The sequence below is a fragment of the Grus americana genome, chromosome 3 (assembly GCF_028858705.1).
Source record: "Grus americana isolate bGruAme1 chromosome 3, bGruAme1.mat, whole genome shotgun sequence".
NCBI lineage: Eukaryota > Metazoa > Chordata > Aves > Gruiformes > Gruidae > Grus > Grus americana.
The window spans coordinates 1,716,494-1,735,023 of record NC_072854.1 but is presented as its reverse complement, the minus strand read 5'-3'; the positions used below and the strand labels follow the sequence as shown (position 1 = coordinate 1,735,023).

General features: G+C 56.7%; 1 protein-coding gene across 9 annotated transcripts in view; it reads left to right on the top strand.

The window, feature by feature from the left end:
- NCOA1 (nuclear receptor coactivator 1) overlaps positions 1-18,530 on the top strand; it is a 185,237-nt gene that overhangs the window by 163,372 nt on the left and 3,335 nt on the right. For 8 of the 9 annotated variants that reach the window (XM_054821098.1, XM_054821099.1, XM_054821094.1 and 5 more), the window contains 9 exons: positions 1,669-1,852; positions 4,577-4,762; positions 6,901-7,027; positions 10,956-11,124; positions 13,967-14,281; positions 14,448-14,549; positions 15,665-16,064; positions 16,896-17,070; positions 18,212-18,395. In XM_054821098.1, coding sequence (XP_054677073.1) covers positions 1,669-1,852; positions 4,577-4,762; positions 6,901-7,027; positions 10,956-11,124; positions 13,967-14,281; positions 14,448-14,549; positions 15,665-16,064; positions 16,896-17,070; positions 18,212-18,395 — 1,842 coding nt within the window. The remainder of the gene's footprint in view (positions 1-1,668; positions 1,853-4,576; positions 4,763-6,900; positions 7,028-10,955; positions 11,125-13,966; positions 14,282-14,447; positions 14,550-15,664; positions 16,065-16,895; positions 17,071-18,211; positions 18,396-18,530) is intronic. The other variant, XM_054821103.1, reaches the window with a different exon arrangement.

Genomic DNA, 18,530 nt, shown 5'->3' with positions numbered 1-18,530 from the left:
AAATTACATTATTTGGAAGAGTTGAGACATGCTGCAGGAGTTGAGTTTGCTGCGTTTAATTCTCTCTCTGAGCCTGGGTTTAGGAGAACATTCTGCTTCTCAGGGCTCTGGGTTAGGGTTTGATGGAAAGGGTACCGGGGAAAAGACGACGACTGGTTAGTCCATTATAAATTGTACTATCGATGCCTGCCGCTCGCGGTGCACTTATCATCATCAGCGTCATCTAAACGTCATTTAATTCACGAAATGCCGCTGTAAAGGAAAAACAAGCGCGTGCCCTGCCACGGATATAAAAAATGCCAATGCGTTTACCCGTGAGACTGTAGGGAAGTGGGCGGGGAGAAGGAGCGGTGAAGGTCAAGAAGGAAATCTCTGCCACGGCGGGGGGCGTGAGCGGGGTCTCTCGGGTCTCGGATGCTGGATCGAGCTCGTGGTTTCAATGGAGCCGCCGTTGTCGGAGGGTCCCTCCCAAGGTGGAGCTTCCCGAGGGCTTTGTCCTCCTGATCCTGCGTCGTGGAGGGGAAACTGGAAGCGGCTGCAGTGGCGATTGGGATTGCCACCGGTTTGGAGGATTTTAGCTGAGATACGAAATATTTCCAGCTAGGATTTAGGGAGAAACTTCCCATGATTTCTTCTGGCAAGGGACAAAGCTGTCACCTTGGTGAGAGGTCTTGGATGCTGCTCCGTCAGCCGGGGGAGTGCCGAGCCATCCCAGGGATGCCCAAAGCCAGCGGGCAGGGACTGTCGGCTGCAGCCTCGTGTCTCGGCCGGTCGAAGCCAGGAACCCAATTCCTGCCAAATTCCTCCATCTTCTCCGCGCCGGAGCATCGTTCCCTCTATCGAATGCAAAGTTTCTCCCTAGTGCTATCGTCTATTAATTACCCCCTGTTAATGGCCAGGCTTTCCCTCGCGCCGAGGGTGGGCTCTTCTGGAAGCGGTGTGTAGCCTTAGATTTTCCAACATTTGGTTTCCCTCGAGATAGTTTTTCTTTTCAGCCAAAGCTCATTTATCTCAGCCCCTTTAATCCCGACCTGCTGCTTTACAGCGCCGCTCTTACAGCCACTGGCGCAAATCCCTTTCCCAGTAACCTTCCCGTTTATTTGAGTCCCCGGGGTTAAACATCTCCTCTTCCACTCTTAGCGCTGATGAAGGCTGGAAAAGCCGGATGATATTTTACTACCCCACCGAGGGTAATTACGTGCCCGAGGCCGGCATCAGCTTTGGACGCTTGTTCCGAAGTCACTTCTGTTTCTTAGAACAGACCATCTTTTTTATTATAATTTGGGCGTAAGCATATGTCTATTAACAAAGCAAATTATCTCCCGTTTTAATAGCTGGAGGCTATATATACCATTAATAATTATGCTAATTGCAGCACACAACCGTCTCGAAGTTGCCGCCGAGGACCGGGCTCCACGGTGGGGACCCGTGTGCGGCGGGGGACAGTCCTTGTCCCCGCAGGGTCTGTGTCTGGCCGGGCAGAGGGGCGCGAGGCTGGTTCTCCAGCTGTGTGAGATGTTCGGTGTTTCGGCAAGCGAAGGGACGGGGCGGGGGGAGCAGCGTTGGCGGGGGGGGTTCGTGCACGTGAAAGCTGCGCTCGGTCTCGCTGATGTTGTGCGTTGGGCTCGATCATCCACCTGTGATTTATTTTTTTTTCTCCTTCCTTAGTTTGCTGCCGAACTGGAGCAGCTGGACCAGCTCCTGCCCTCACTGGAGAAGGCGGCTCAGCTGCCCGGCTTGTGCGGACCGGAGAGAAGCGAGAGCGGCGTGGCCGGCGTCGCCGTCAAACCGGAGATGCTGGCGGCCCCCCTGCAGCCCAGCACCGCTGCCAGAGCCCCCGCGGGACTCAACCGTACGTGTCCATCCCTGGGGAACGCCGGGGTGGTGGGCAGGGGAGGGTCTCCTCCATCGCCGGCTCTGTTGGGGTACCATCATCCTGGATCCGGTGACGCTCTGGGGGACCTGGGCTTTGCCGGCTGGTGGCTGTGAGCCCCACGGTCCCCTGTGAGCCGTGACGTAGGACAGGATCCAGTCCCTCCGAGACGTGTGCGTGGTCACAAGGAAGCGGGCAGGCTCAGCCGGAGGCGTTTGAGGTTTCAAAGCAGAGCTGTCTCTTCCAGACAGGGCTCTGAGGCTCAGGACGCTCAGGTGTAGCATCAGGACCTTTTGCTAGGCACCAAAACAAAAAAAATAAAAAGAGCTGATACTTCTCCTAAGTGAGCAATTTTACCAAAGAAAAGATTAGGATTTCTCTCCTGAAGGAGCCTGCAGGCAAATAATAAATTCAGGGTGTTACGTAGCAAAAGCGTTCGTGGTCCCCGTGGCTGGAGGCTCAAGCGGGGGCTCCTCGGGGCTGGGCAGTAGCAGAGTCCCAGCTATTCCCAGCAACCCGCCCGCACCCGCCGCGGGGAAAGCGAGCTTTTACCAACTGCAGCAGAAATTTGCCCAAATAACTGCACCCAGGGGCTCCTGCCATCGCGGCGTGCTCACTCAGAGCCCACGCCGTGTGCTTGCCGTGGTGGATGTCCCCATGCCAGCCCCAAGCCCTGCGGCCCTTCGGTACCACGGCATCCCCGGGGCGGCGTGCCGGAGCCGATCCCAGCCCCGTGGGGCTTTTCCCATCCCGCGCTTGATTTTTCATGGATATAATTATCCGTCGCATCCCCCGTATCGCTGCCGCTGCAAATCGCGCCGAGTCTTGAATGGTGAAGTGCAGCTTTCAGAGCAAGGAAGAGCGAGCAGCAGGGCAGGGCCCAGTATAAACCAGTTAGCTGCTGGTCCACATCCTACCCAGGGAGAGAGAATCATCCTGTTACTTATTCAGCTAATGGAGATGACGAGGTTTTGGGTCCCAGCCCAGCGAGAAGCCCGCGAGGCGGCTCTGGCAGGCAGGGCTGGGATATTTTCGGAGGACTCGGATTGCAGAAGCGGAGCCTCTAAAAGGGTAGGGGCATCGCAGCAGAAGGAGAAGCAACGGGGTGGTGTGAGCACGGCCAAAACCGTGCCGTGAAGTGGGGTGAAGCCCACCTGGGAGCCCACTGGCTGAGCAATGGCTTGCAGGTCTCTAACCCCCCCCAAAAACCCCTCTGTGAGGCGCAGGCAGGCTCTGGAGCGAAGCGCTATGGGCTGCAACACCGCCCTGCCTGCGACAAATCACAGGGGAAGAGTCAGGGGTCTCACAAACTGCAGCGTCCGCTCTCAGAAGATGCACGGGGTAGGGCGTAAGAGACGGACGCAGGAAGGGTGAGGAGCGATGGCTGCGTCGAGCCCGGAGGCATCGGGGAGCCGTGCTGTGCGGTCCCCTCCGTCGGGGAAAAGTCTGGAAGGGAGAAGGAGCTGCCAGCCCCGTAGCCATGGACCGACTCGCCCATCACCTCCGAGCTTCATCGTTAAGCTTACCGCTCAAGGCTAATCGTTCTTTGCCAAGGACCCTCTCGTCTCAGGGCTGAGATGGTTGGTACCTTCAGCAGCGGGGCCACTCATAATGCTCCGACATAATTAAGAGCGGGGCTTGCTGCCTTCGGAGGAAAGGGAATCCTGCATCCTGCATCCAAGTTAGAGCGGGGAGGAGGGTGAGCACGGTTGCGGCAGGGACTGCGAAACGCCAAGCGCTGCCCTCCTGGGTGACAGCGTCTAAAATAGCAGTCACTGCCCAGGAGAGGCACCACCAGCCTCGCTGAAGGCACGGCCGTCGGGTTTAACTCGTGCGGGGCGGCAGCGATGCACCCCTGAGGCGGTCGCCGAGGTTTTAGAGGTGCTGCTGGCTGGGAGAGGGCTTGCCAACAGCCACGGCTGGTGGCCACCTGCTTGCAAGGCTGCCTCTTGTGTTCATTTGTCAGCGCGACGTGAGCATTCGAGACGCGCTCCCTGATGGCAAACTGCAGCTGAACTTGCAAAAACTTACCTAAATGAAAATTAGAATAATGCAAGGCCTAACGACATCGTTTTAATTGGTTTAAAGGCAGCGGGTGATAGATGAGAGCTGCACAGATGTAAAGCGGGGGGCACGGCTCCCGCGCCGGGGTCACCCTTGGAGGGAGCAGAGCCCGGCCGGCGTGGCCACATCCAGCGAGGGAGCTGTGCCTCCGCTCCTGTAACTCACTCCGGTGCCGACACCCTCCTTTCAGCAGGGTTCCAAACCTCTCTCTATACATTACGTGGGTGCAACCTCCCTGCCTTTCTTCCATCCAGCTGATTATTTTTAATTTTTATGCCCAGCTGATTATTTTGAGCTCCAGCTACTGGTTTTCGGGTGCCAGCCCGACCCCTGGGTCCGCAGGAGCTGCGGTGCTGCCGGCGGGCTGTTGTCACCATCACCTCTTGCTTGTGATCCTGGGGGTGCTTCCCTGGGGTGGCTGCGGGTGACCGAGCCGCACGTGGGACCGAGCTTTCAGCTTTAGGCGAGGTGACGTCCCACCACGACCCCCTTCTTGCCCTCCGAACTTACCGACGCCGGCTCCCTTCCTGGCAGGGCAAGGAATCTGTCGAGCGCCAGTGATCTCGCAACGAGTCTTGGGGAGAGATCTGACTTGTGCTTTTTTTTTTTTTTTTTTAATATAATTTACTGAATCTTTAGCGATGAACAGCGGGCAGGGCGTGCAGCCTGGTCGGACCCCGTTTGAGTTCTGCGACCCCCTGGAGCCAACGCAGCTGCGGCCGGTTCCTTGTCCCACGAGCAACGGCAGCAGCCCGCACGCCCGCGGGCCGTCCCAGCAGGGCAGGGGCGCAGTGACCGCACCAAACCCCTTCCCACCCGACACAGGTACGTACAGCCATGGGCAGCCGCTCCTCCCCACCTTCTCCAGGTTACGCTAAGGCTTTCCAGAGAATCCCACGGGAGAAAAGGCGTTGCAGGGTGGAGCTCGAGCATCGCTGATCACCAGCAGCTTTTCACAAGCAGCGACCTTCCACGCTGTGCTTATTCTTTTCTCTCTTTTTGCGTCGGTATAGTTTCAGACAAAAGAAAGACCTTTCTGTCCGTCCCGGTTCCCGGGGAGGCAGGCGGAGGGAGCTGCATCCCCTCGCCCAAGTGGCGATGGTGGCTCAGGTTCCCCTGGCACTGGTTGAGGTTTAATTTCCATGAGACCCGGAGCACGGCCGGTGTGTCGGGAGAAGAGCTGCAGAAGCAGCAGTCTCACCTCACCCTGCTGAAATCGCCGATGGCAAAACACCGCAGACCTCGCCATGAGCCGTTTCGGCAATCTGAGCTCCGGAGAGTTGTGGATGCTGCTTCTGCCCTTCTCCACTTCCCTCGATGCATCAAGCGATGCTGAACGTGATCTGAAAGAGGGACCTTGCTTCCCACCGCGCACCGGGGCTGTACGATGGTTTGACTGCACGTGCAGAAAGCAAATGACCCAGATCTCATCTTCTCACGACGGTAGCGTGGGACTAGAAGAGCTGCCGGATTCATCCACTGTCCCCCCTCTGACGGTGGCCAGGCTCCAGGAGAGCATCAGCCCTGCATCCCACGCACCGTTCGCCTCGGAGCGCACCTCTGGCCCCGCTCGTGGGGTGGCACTGCCACGCTCCCCACCAGCCCACGGATGCAGGATGCACGTGGCCGGTACTCGTCGCGACTCTGGGTAGCCCTGCATGCAACCGGTCCCTCGGAATCACGTGAAGCTCTGGCTTTGGGCAGCTTCTCTTGAGAAGGAGAGCATCGCGCCAGAGCTTTCATCCTCCTCCAAGCCCCCTCCAGGAGGGGAGGCAGAAATCCGCTTTGTGTCGTCGCAGCGGTTGTAGCTCTATAATATTATTATTTTATGTCCTGTCCTGATACCCATTAAGCGACAGCCAGGTCCGGCTGCCTCGAGGAGGGTCACCCACACCCCGCGATGATGCTCTGCTTGGGAAAATCTGTGATCTTCAGCATCAGTGAGCCTGGGGACCGTTTTTGGGCGAGTCAGGGAAGGATTGGGGAAGGGCTCCACCGCGACTGTGTCACGAACCTCCCCGGCCTGGCTGGAGCTGCCGCGGCTGCCGTTGGCACCGCCGGGATCCGCCTGTTGCCAAGCAACCTTAAAGGCTTTTTTTTTTTTTTTAAGAAATTTTGAGAAACAGAGGAGTTCTCGATGGGGATCACAGTGCCGGTAGATGCACTGGGATGCTGAGCATCCCCGAGTTGGACCTCCCTCCCCTCCTTCCCCTTAGGGCTCTTATTAGCAACCGCCTTCATCAGCACTTCTCTTCGAAACTCGGGGTTTTGGCAGAGGGGCGGCCAGCGATAGCACATCCCGATGCGGCAGAGATGCCACCCCGGCCAGAAATGTGCTTACCCCTCCGGTTTCCATCTCCCTGGTTCAGCTGAGGTGCTGTTTGATCTTCAGTCCCAATTCCTGTTTCAAATGGGATGATGGAAAGTCTCCAGCCTCATAAATCTCTCTGTCCTGGGCTTGGGCTCCAAGTTCTGCCACAACTTAATTTAATTGCGTTGGCTCCTTTCCCTGTGCAAATTAACTTTTCTCCAGAAGAGAGGCAGAAGATGCTGATGGGCGTGGGCTATTTTTTAAGCTAAAATCTTCGGTAGTAACAATTTGCCTTCAAGAAGAAACCCTCTAGCTTGACTAAATTTTGAAAATCTCGCTACAAATGTGCTCAGAAGGGAAACGTTTGAATAGCATTTGCACGTACTGCGTACACGGGGTCACACGTATCTGCTGCGTGTGCAGTACCTGCCTGGATTTTCACCCAGAATTTCCTGCTTATAATCAATGGTTAGGAAACCACACTTGATATCCGTAACTTTGGGTTGAAAAGAGCCGTAACTGGTGAATCTTGGCGATGTTTTAGGACACCGTTGGCATCCCATTGCTCCGAGCTTGCCAGATCCCCACGGCAGCACCCGAGTCCTGCCCGTGCACTAACCTTTCCTCCCCCCATCCTGCTTTTTCCCCGCAGGAATGCCTGAGCTGGAGATGGGGGTGCCGGATCACCAGTTTGGACAGCCGGGAATGGGGGAGCAGATCCCCTGGACGGATAACAGCATGGCAGCCATGAATCGAGGCGCGCTGAATAAACCCGAAGAGTAAGTACCGCGGGGCTGGCAGCTTCCCGACCTCTCCCAGGAGAACATCAGGATGTCCTGGCAATAGCTGCCTGGGTCAAAGAGACGTGTCCTTGCTTTGCTGCCTGCCTGGAAACGCGGCGAGTGCGGGCTGGGGTCGCTGCTGGTACCATAAAGCACCAGGACCTGGGTTGTGTAGGGCGCTACGACGCGAGAGATGATGTCTGTCATCTCTCTGGGGACAAGAGTGTGAGTAGACAAGGAAGGTGGGTTGGGGGAGGAGATCCAGGCTATGTCTGGACCTGAATAATCCCGTTTATCCATGGCAGAGCCAAGGATGCTGCAAGTCCCCACCATCCCTTGCCAGGGCTGCAGCCAATGTTTGGGTTGGTGCTCTCCAGCATCTGCTCGCCAAGGGCAGTGGTGGGATCTGGGGACCCCGGGACAGTTTTGCGTTTTCACGTGATTGCAGCTCTTTGCAGTCTCCACGCGCTTGGCTTCAGCTGAAATTATTACAGCTCTAACCCAGGGTCAGATAACCCCCTCCGTCTTCTAACCACCTTTTTTGGGTCTGTGCCCCATGGAGCAGCCAAGGGGTCATCACCTGCCCAACGTACGACGTCATGCCTCGGTTATAAACGGGTTGGAGGAGACCGTAGGGCAGATATTTTGGGACGGGAGGTCAGAAGGGTCCGCAGGCAAGCCCAGCTGATGGAGCTCGGCGGTCAATGCCCTGCCAAGCAAGGGGCACCCCAAAGTCCTCGCCGAGGCAGCGGCGCTGGCAGCAGTGCTCACGGAGATGGATTTGATGTGGACGGGAGGTGACTCCTCCCCCTGGCCCGGGGAGGGCTTCGGTACCTGGTTTAAGAGCCAGCACCGATGAGCTCTGCGTGGATCCTCCTGCCAAAGCCCAGCCCTGCTTTGCAGAGAGGCAGAAATTCCTCTACTAATTAAAGCCTTTAGCAGATGAGCACAGCCTCTGTTTTCCAGCCGTGAAGGCGACACATGTAAGAGTTGTATTTGAGCAAGACAGTAGCCAAACATCTTTTTCTCGGGGCTAAATTTGGATTAATTTCCAAAAGCTCTTTGCTCAGCCCAAGAAGAGAGTTGCCTGAGTGGTCTCCACTGCTGCAACTAGATCTTCTGCTGGAAAGCCTTAGCCTCTTGGTGCTTGCAAGAGCTGGGAGATAAAGCAAATCCCTGTTTAATTGAGCAATTGCATCAGCCCGAGCCCTTGCCGCAAGGAAGTAACTTTCCTTTTAAGCCTTGCTGGTCCCATTATTTTGTTGGGGTGAGATCCGTGGGGCACACCTGGGAGAGGGCAGAGCTGCTAGAGAAATCAATCTGTGTTTTAAGCTATGAATGTTCCTTAAAATGCTGCTTCTGGGGTAAAAATGACCTTACCTTACTCAGCAGCCTTGTGCTCCAAGCACTGAGTCAGCCTGGCTGGCTGTAGACGGTTTTGTCTCCCCGGCCAGCGCAGCTGGGAGGGAGGGAACTGGATTTTTCTTCTGGCTCACCCTCTGCAGCAGGATTACTGAGCGAGGACCCAGGTTGGCGTGGAAGGCTTGGGACCTGCACGGGTATTGAGGAGGGAAGGGTTTGGCAGCAGCATCCCGTGAGTCCCTCAGGTGGGAAGAACACCTCGGGTGGCTTTCAGGGCAGAGCCCTGCGCCGGGAGACAAGGTCGGATCAGCGGGCAGAGGCAACGCTGGAAGAAGCCGGTTCCCAGCACAGTTCCCTCTGGTTACTGAGGTCTGATGGAGCTCCAGGGGTGAGACCTGCCTTGGCAGCATCTTGGTGGGGTCCAACCACTTCCATCTACCAGCGTGGTGACCAGCTACAAAACCCTGCTTCCGCTGCAGCCGAGAGAAGATATTCTGCTCGGGAAAAGCCTCCGGGTTTTGGTCCTCGAGACCTGCGGATGTTCTCCAGCTGGGGAGGACACGCTCATCCTGGGAGACGCCCACGGTCCCAGCGGCTGCCTGTCCACGCACCAGAGACCACAGCCGGAGCAAGCAGACAGAACCTTTGGACTGCAGATATTACGGCACTGAGAAATAATATTTTGGCTAAGATCAAACCAGCAGAGCTTTTGCTTTGGGGCTCCTAAAGGTTTCCCAGCTGGGAGGTTCACGTTAGCTGGAGGGGGGCTGAGGTCCTGCCCTCGTTTAAGGACCTGGTGGTGTCCAGATCTCCCAGCACCACATGTCCTGACGAACAGGAGCTTCCTTTTTAAATTCTCCCGTTCCCCAAATCCTCCCATGCCTTTGCCTCTCAATAGAGTGGAACGACTACGACATCCCCTCTCTCGTGTCCCAAGTGCTCTTGTGTCCTCTGCAGAAGAGGGACACCTTGGGCCAGGTCCAAAGCTTCTCGAACCAAGTCCAGGTCGCTGTTCTCGCATATGTTCCTCTAATCCCCCAAGGTCAAAAGTGCCACCAGGGGCCCGATGCGGTTGCCTCAACGCTGGCACCCAGTGCCATGTGAGATGCCTGAGGTTTTCCAGGACATCTGTGCAGGGTTGGAGACCTGCACCGTTGCAGAGCAGTGCTTGGAGGCCATCCCAGGGAGATGTTTTACGGGACCTCAAGCAGCATTTGACACCATCTCTGCAAGCAGCTGAACTTCCCCTCCTCACCTCATGCAGAGTCAGAGTTTTCACCTTAAAAAAAGCCTGAAGGGTTGTGGCGGATAGAAAACCTTTGGTGAGAAAACTGGGGACGCGATGCACGGGGTCCAGGATCTCCTTCGCCCCGTTACCTGCCCAGAGACTCGTCTGAACCCCGCCATGGCATGGTGCTGGAGGAGGGGGGGAAGGCTCTGCGAGCTGGATTGGGCTGCAAAGCAGGACGCGCTGGAGCTTTATTTGCTACATAAAGGTCGTATTGTCCCCATGATCTCTTTATAAACCAACTCTTGCCATCCACGCAGAGGTCCGGCACGGGCTGAAGAGACAGTGCCAACCTGAATTTCTCCTCTAGCTGCCTGTTAACGTGGAGAAGAAGCCTGTTCTCCACTTCCTCTGCAAGAACGATGTCTGCGCAGTAAACTTCGTCCTTTGGCCTTGGCACTGAAACAAGGGTTTGATACAAGCAGCAAGTAGCAGGGACCTCGGCTGTGGAGCGAAACTAGCCCTGCTTTTCACCTCTGTCTCCCTGCTTCCCTCTGCAATTTAAGAAATCCCAACGCCGAGTATTTCTTTTCCCTGGATTAGGCTGCATGCGTTGGCTGCAGCGGTTTCGGTCAGATTGGCTTCAGTTCCTTACTGTACATCTGGTCCTCATCTGGAGCTAAAAGGATAAACATGTCTGCTGCTTGGGAACCGCTGGCATGTTCGAGCCCTCGCCTTTGTGCCTCTCTGCGAGCGTGATGTGCCACGGCTCTCTTCATCGTGTCAGACCCGGCAAATCCGATTGACTCCAATTAGTCACGTCATCGGAATGTCTCTCATTACATATTAATCTTATTCCCAAAGAATATTGAGCGAGCTTTGCAGAAATCTTATTTTTGCAGCTCAAAGGTTCCCCTTTGCCTTCAGCTGCTTTGCTTCCAGCTGCTCCGGCTCCATCCAAGCCTCCCCGCTTTCACGCCGGCAGAAGTTTTGTTCTGCTTCCCGCTGTCCTGCCCGTAACGCCTGCGGGAGCAAAGCCTGCAAAAGCACTAACATTTTCTTCCCAAACCCCACCGAAATGCTGGCCGGGCTTCGTTTCGTGGAGAGGTTCATCCTTACAAGTAGGTTTCGGCACGAGGTTTGAGCTTGAGCGGGCTCAGCTGGTGTCGGAGCTGGGGGACGAGGCTGCGTCCCGTGGGGTTTGTGTGATGCAGCGGGGTGGGAGCGAGTCCCCGTGGCTGCAGGGGCTTTGTGTCGCTCGAGCATCTTCCGGCTCAGCCTCCTCCCTGCTTCATAAACCGTAACGTGCCTCCTCTTGACTTCTTCTCTCTGCAGCCAGTGCATCACCTCGCAGCTGGACGAGCTCCTGTGTCCTCCCACAACGCCGGAGGGTCGGAACGACGAGAAAGCCCTGCTCGAGCAGCTCGTCTCCTTCCTCAGCGGCAAAGACGAGACGGAGCTGGCCGAGCTGGATCGAGCTCTTGGGATCGACAAACTGGTCCAGGTAAAGAGAGAATCACTCGTGGGGCTTGTTGGAGGTCACATACGGGGCCAGATGCTGAGGCTTGACGTGAGCGCGGAGGAGGATTTCCAACATCTGGTGGTAATGGGAGGCCAGATGTGAGTGGGAACACACGAGCGCATCAGATTCAGAGACGATACTTAACACCACGCCATTCCCTCCCCCCGCCAAAAAAGCTGGAAAACAGCCCTGTGAAATACAATATCTCGCTTCTCCGCTTTTCAAACGCGATCCCCCATGAGAACCGGCAGCCTGGCAAAGAGGCGGCCGAGCGGTTTCGGCGGCTTGTGTAACGGGGAGAGCTGGCAGGCTGTCCCGCTTCCCCACCTTACCGGGGGGATTAGGGCACGGGGGAGCCTTCCAGCTGGAATCCCACAGCCTGGGATTCCTGAGCCCGGGTTGCGCTGCCTAATAATATATCTAATGGCCTCGCTGGTATGAAACCGTGCAGCCCTGACTATCAAGATTGGCTTACAGTGCAGCTGCCCTTCTGTCTCGGGGTGAACCTCAGGGATAAAAAGAAAAAAAAGAAGAGGTTTGTTTTTAATGGTGCTGCCTTACCCGGCTAGCGCCGGGGCCCTGGTTTCTGCAGCTGAGCTCTGGCGGAGCCTCCCTGTTTGCAGATATCCGCGGGGGCAGATGCCTCAGAAGGGTCCTGGGTTTCAGAAATGACAGGGCATGGCAGGGGGAGAAAGCCGGCTGCAGGGGAGCTAGCGAGGGACTGGGAAAAAGAGACGGATCGCTTGGGATCTGTCTTCGAGTGGTTTCTTTTTCTGTGCTCCATAGCGCTTGCACGCGTGCTTTTTTTCCCAAAACGAGGAACAGAATCGAAAGCCTGTTCATAAATGGGATGCCCTTAAGAAAGAAGCTTCTCAGAGCAAATCCTTCTGGCTGCTCTGGGCCTGATCCTGCGTCATTTAAGCCCAGAGGTGGCACAGCCCCACCGGGATGCCTTGTGCTGCGCTACCGGGACGGCTTCTCTTCTCGTGAGCCATTTGGGGACCTGTCAGCATTTGCCACGTCCCTTTTCTCAAGGCTGTGCATCCGAAATCACCGCCTGCCTTTTTCTCTCTTGCAAGTTAGGGGTAGGGAGTTGAGTTCCTCTGGTCCTTCGTACTAGAGATGCTCTCGCCAAAGATGCAGCTGCAACAGCTCAGTCTTTTCACAAGGGTTTTGCAGACTCAGCTGGCAGAGCTCCCCAGAAACCCTTCCCTGCACCGGACAGGCTCCAGCAGCATCGCACCGCTGGACCGAGATGCCCTCGGACGGCGCCCAGTGCTGCCAAGCATCCCCACGCCGATCTGGCACTTCCCCTGTCGAGGACGACCTGGCTTGGGGGATTATCTCATGTTTGGACCCCAACCCAGCTTCGCTCCCATCCAGGGATCATTTCATTAATGGGAATCATGGGCTTTTTCCACGGCTTCGGCTGAACCTCAGAAATATTTTGAATAGTTCCATGAAATATTTGCTTGAAAGACATCTTTAGGGAAACAACACGTCAGTGTAAAAGCATCTTCGGGAAGAAAACGTTGTTGATAGCTCCCTTCCAGGTTGTGTTACGGGCAGGTAGGGGTTCACATCCCCTGGCGCGGAGTTTGGGGATTCACTCTCACTTCACCAAACCCACCGCCTTCTCCGTGCTGCCACAGCCATGGCGGGATGAGGTGCTGGAGAGATCTGCACCCAGTTTAATCAGGAGGCGGCTGGAAACTGTGTAGTTTGGGGAGAGAAAAGAGCCTCATTTCAGCAAGTCTGTAGTTTCTGGCCATCGCAGGCTGCCGGTTTAATGTCCTGGTGTCCAGTCCTTGAAGCTCCATCTTAATTTATCTTAAGCTTTAATTTATTTTTCCCCACCACCATTTTAATTGATCCTAAGCAGTGTATCTTTCCCCACTACCATTCCCATACCCTCAGCCCTGCCTTCAAGCCTCAGCCCTTTGATGGGCACCACCTAGCCAAATCCCAAGGGCAGTGGGATTTGAGGGTTGTTTGGGCGCCTGGTTTCTCTTAACACAGCTTTCTCTTAATCCACGGGACTCGGATTAAGGATTCTGGCTCCGAGGTGTCACTTCTCCATGGATTCATAGCTCAAATTCCAGATTTCTCTGCCCGAGTCAAGCTAGAGCAGCGCAGAATATCTTCTTATCATGATTTGCTGGGGTGGATGTCATCCCCCAGCGGTAATACGGCTCATTTGTGTAGGAATGGCTGTACTGCAGACCAAAAGGTCCCATCTCCCGTGGGTTCCTAGCACGGGGTGTCCGTGGGCAGCGCAGGAGTATCGCCGTGCTTCTCCGTGGTCCGTGGCTCAGGTCCTTGGAGGTGCTCACGGGGCAGGTGGGAACCCAACACGCCGTACCCTCTTCCTCCAGCCAAGCTTCCCTCTGAGGCTGCATAAAAATAGGAGAAACAGCATAAACTATTTCCCATTTTCAAGTTGATCTTCTGAGCCTGGTCTCTCCAACCAGGCGTGCTGCTGTTTGCAGCCCAGATGAGCAGCTCAGTGCCAGCAAACCCTGCAGAGGAAGGCACCATCACCTTCTGAAAAGCCTGGCCTCGGTCCTTCCTCCCAAGCAAGCCAAAAGAAACCATTTCCATCCCTCTAGGTTTTGCTAAGCCCCGGGGTGTGCGGTGCCCTCCTCGACACGGCACTCCCACGGGCTGGGGGCTGGCGCCGGGATCGAGGGTTACAAGCAGCAGCGTTGGTACAAGCGAGCTGCCCCGTGCCAGGCACGTCCTCCGTCCCCTCCGAGCTCTCCCGGGAGGGGTCGGGTACTGGTGGGGCTCAGCAGTGATATTTCCGCCCCCTTTCCTTCACCAGGGCGGTGGGCTGGAAGCCCTGACGGAGCGGTTCCAGCCCCAACAAGCCACCCCACCACTCATGATGGAGCAGAAACCTGGCATGTATCCCCAGCCTTACTCCTCCGCCTCTCCCACCGCCAACCTCCCCGGCGCCTTTCCTGGCATGGTCAGGCAGAAGCCGTCCTTCGGACCCATGCCGGTGCAGGTACCACCACCCCGCGGCGCCTTCCCCACCAACATGGCCATGCAACCCCGGCAGACGCTCAACAGACCCCCGACGGCCCCCAACCAGCTGCGACTTCAGCTGCAGCAGCGGCTGCAGGGGCAGCAGCAGGTAATTCTTCCCCCTCCGCATCCCACGGCCACGGGCAGCAGGACGGAGGGACCCTTGGTCCCACCTGCAGCCCACGCATCCCAATCAGAAGGGATCGGACGGGTGGGAAGCTCCTGCATCGGAGTTCTGAAGGTCTCCTTGGCTTTGTTTTTTCCCTCCCCTCCAGCTGATCCATCAAAACCGGCAAGCGATCCTCAACCAGTTTGCAGCCAATTCCCCGGTGGGCATCAACATGCGGGCAGGGATGCAGCAGCAGATCACGCCGCAGGTAAGGGGGATGCGGCACGCTCCTCCAGCCGAGAAAAACTGGGGGTTAATCCCCATGCCCCCCCCGTTAGCACAGCCGGGCGCGCTCCTCTCTGTCATTAAAGGGAGAGAAAAGTTCTCCCACGTGCAGAGAGGTGGCTGCAAGAGAAGCTGCTGTAGGTTGGTGGTTTGGGGTTTTTTTTGCTTCACCCTTATTCCAGCTCCTCCACCTGCTTAAGGTATAAATACTTCGTTATTGCTTAGGGAAGAATGTGCTAACGCATTTAATTGAGAAGGATCTTTAGGAACTAGCTGCCATCCTTTAAATACCAGAGTCTCTAAGTGAATCTTCTTAATGATCCTGCAAATCCCCAGACCCTAAAGTTCTCGTTTGGCTTCTAATAAAGTGAATAAAACATCTGCTGGGTACGAGGAGAAGTTGGAAAGCACAGCCGAGTTCTGGTGATTTTATTCCACTTCTCGGAGAAGCCTTTGACATTTCGGGAAGCGGCGTGACGTCCCTAATGTGCCGTGGGAAGCGTTAGTGATAGGGAAGAGGACGGAACGGTTCCCATCGTAGCTCCAATTTCAGCCGCTGATGGCTTTGTCAGGCTTTTTAAGGTGATTAATTCCAACACATCTGGCTCGGCCATATGGGGAACGAGCCCGTGGTGATGGAAAAGCTCGTGGGATGGGTTGGTTGTTTTTTTTTAAACAGCTCATAGCTGAAAGAGTCGAGGTCAGGGATCCTGGGCTCTGGCATGCAGCAGCATCCTGGTGAGGGCACAAGTGGGTCCCGTGCAGGAGAGGGCTGGTTGGTGGCAGCCAGCTGACCGAGAGCCTCTTTTCCCGGCTTGGGGGATGCTCCGGCTCCTGGAGCTTTGCCATTCGGCAGGTCCAGGGGCCGATCTTTTAAAATCTCCAACCTGCTCCGCCCTGCAGCGGCGCAAACAGGCGCCAGTTTACAGCGTTGCAGGGTTTTTCCAGCTTTCCTTGCAAACGGAGGATGGGTGCCCCGAGCCGGGGACGGGGAGCACCCACAGCTCTTGCACCGGGGGCGGGGGGGGGAGCTTTGAGCTGTTTGCCGCAACCAGAGGGTAACCATGATAATTAGGGCACCGCACTCCTTCCCCGCAGCCTCCCCTCAATGCCCAGATGCTAGCCCAGCGCCAGCGCGAGCTCTACAGCCAGCAGCACCGGCAGCGGCAGCTCATGCAGCAGCGAGCCATCCTGATGAGACAGCAAAGCTTTGGAAACAACCTCCCTCCCTCCGCTGGGCTCCCGGTACAGATCGGAGCCGCTCGCTTGCCCCAAGCACCCCCGCAGCAGTTCCCTTACCCCCCAAACTACGGTACGACCCCAGGAAACCCTCCCACCTCCACCAGTCCCTTCTCGCCGTTGGCATCCAACCCCGAGGCCGCACTGGCTAACCGCGGCAGCATGGTGAACAGGGGGATGATGGGCGGCGTCGGAGGGCAGTTCGGCGCCGGGATGACGCCGCAGATGCAGCAGAACATCTTTCAGTATTCAGGATCAGGTACGTGGAGCGGTTGGTCGCATTGGAAAGCCGTCCGGCGGTGGGGAGGGAGAGGTGGAGGGCAGAGCTGAGACCCCCGAGGGTGCTGCAGCCCAGCCCTGCTCATCCGACACCCCGGGCTTCATCCCCGGCCATCTCACCCAACCTGTCTACCGCTCCGGTCTCTGGTCTCGGTCTCCCAAAGGGACCTTTTCTAGTTGAATCTCCAACAGAATAAATTTATCATTTGGGCAAATAATTTCTTAATTCTTTCCTTGAAAATCGAACTGCAAGGCAGACCTCTAAATTGCACTTCCTTAAATATATACACTCTGAAAAAGGCCCGAGCCTGGCCGAGATGGCTGAAACGAGCTGCAGGCAGCTTACGCCTCTTGCGTGGGCACCGAGCTCCTTTGAGATGGGTGAGCCGGCACGGAGCGGCGTGCAGACGGGCACTGTCTTGAAGGTCTTCGCGTTCGAGCATCAGCGCAAGGGCTCGGCAGGGCAGACACCAGCGATGAGTAAAGGAAACGGCGCTGTGGCTGCAGCAGCCCCGCAGGAACTTCCTTTGGCATCATCTCACCATTACCCGGCTATTTTCCAGCCAGGTGTGATGCTAAAGAGGAACAACTGCTGTTGGAAACTACTTGAGGGGGGAGGTGATGCTCCTTCATCCCTGAAATATTTACATTTGAGCGATACAGCTGCTCGAAATGAAAACCAGAGGCCCCGAGAGCAAAAGGCAAGGATGATAGTTCTGGTTCGATGCCAGCGGTTGCAAGGGAGGAGGAGGGAAGGGAGGCTGCTGGCGGGGGTCTTGGCACTGCTGACGCCGTCTCTCCTTCCCCCCAGGCATGGGGCAGCAAAACGAACCCGCCTTCGCCCCGTCGCTCAGCCCCAGCAGCCCCTTGATGTCACCCCAGCTCCCGCCTTCGCAAAGCCCCATGCTGCAGCCGGCTCCGCCGACACCGGGCTACCAGTCGCCTGACATGAAGACCTGGCAGCAAGGAGCCATGGGGAACAGCAAGTAAGATCATGGTGGGCGCGACCTGGAGCGCACGGGTGACACAGATAGAAGGTGGCAAGGTGACACCAAGGTGATGGTCCCCTGGTAGGGTGTTGGCAGGGGTGGCCGTGCCCGTAGGTGACACCTGGCTGAGGACACGTGCTGAGCTCACGTCCTCCAGAAGTCACCGTCAGCCCATGTCCTCATCTTCGCCTCGGCTGGGAGGTGGCCAGAGCCCGCAGCGTTTAAATGAATGAGGCATGAAGCAGGTCTTTGGCTTTTCATTAAAGAAGTGGCTTAATTATGTCTCGTGAAAGTGGCCTTAGGAAACATGACAATAAATTGAGTCAAGACCAGCAGTCCCAGGTCACTGTGTGACCCTCTTAAGGTGTGTCCAGCTCTGACGTTGGGAAGCAAATGGGAAGAGTCACCAAACTTGTTGCCTTTTTTTTGCACAAGTCAGGTTTGAGCTTCAGATCTCCAGAAATAGGGAAAAAAAACCCCAAAAGCTCACCTGGGGGATGCCTTGCTTTGTGAATCGGCTCTGTGCAGGTAGCTCAGCAGGAGCACGGAGCAGGAGCTTCCTGGGCTGGGTGGGATGAGATGAGAGCTCTGTTGGAGGTGGGATGCTTCGCCTTGCCTCGTGATGAAGAGCTGTCCTCCCACCTAGAGAAGAAGTGAGGATGGCTGGGTGTTGAGGAGGGCACTGGAAGGAGCGGGAAGGGGTGAACTCGGTGTCACGCAGACCGGGGATTTGCATCCGACTGACCCTTAATCCAGACCAAAGCCCCGTACCGATCCCTCTCTTGGTGCTGGTGTCTCTCCTGCTCTACCCCATCACACTGAGGAACCTCCTGCTACAGCAGGAGCGGAGAGTGGATGTCTCCGCAGCGGCCACCTCCCTCCAAGCCTCTGCGCTGGTGAAACCTTGCTGCAGGCAGCACCTCTAACACCTCCCGGTCCCTCCTGCTGTCCCCAGGGACCTACAGGCCTTCCGTCCGCTCCGCTGGCTCTCTGCCGCGGGTGGTTTCGGCGTTCACCGAGAGGCAGGCTGGCTGCCGTCACAGCTCGGGTCACCCAAGGGCTCAGCACACGCCTGGAGGTGCCTCCCACCACCACGTAACACCTGGGTAATGCTTTTGTCTCTCTTTCTCTCTCTCAGCGTATTCAGCCAAGCGGGGCAGAGCCAGCCGGCGCCTGCTCAGCAGGGCATGTACAACAACATGAGCATCACCGTCTCCATGGCGGGAGGAAACACCAACGTCCAGAACATGAACCCCATGGCCGGACAGATGCAGATGAACTCGCTGCAGATGCCCGGGATGAACTCCATGTGCTCGGAACAGGTCAGTCCCGCACCGTCCCTGCTCCCGGGATGGTCAAACAGCTCCCAGGGGTTCTCCGGTACCCTGGGGGTACCGGTGTCCAAAAGAGGGGGGAGCGGCGAAGGTCGGGCTGCCTCCGCTGGCATCGCCACTGTC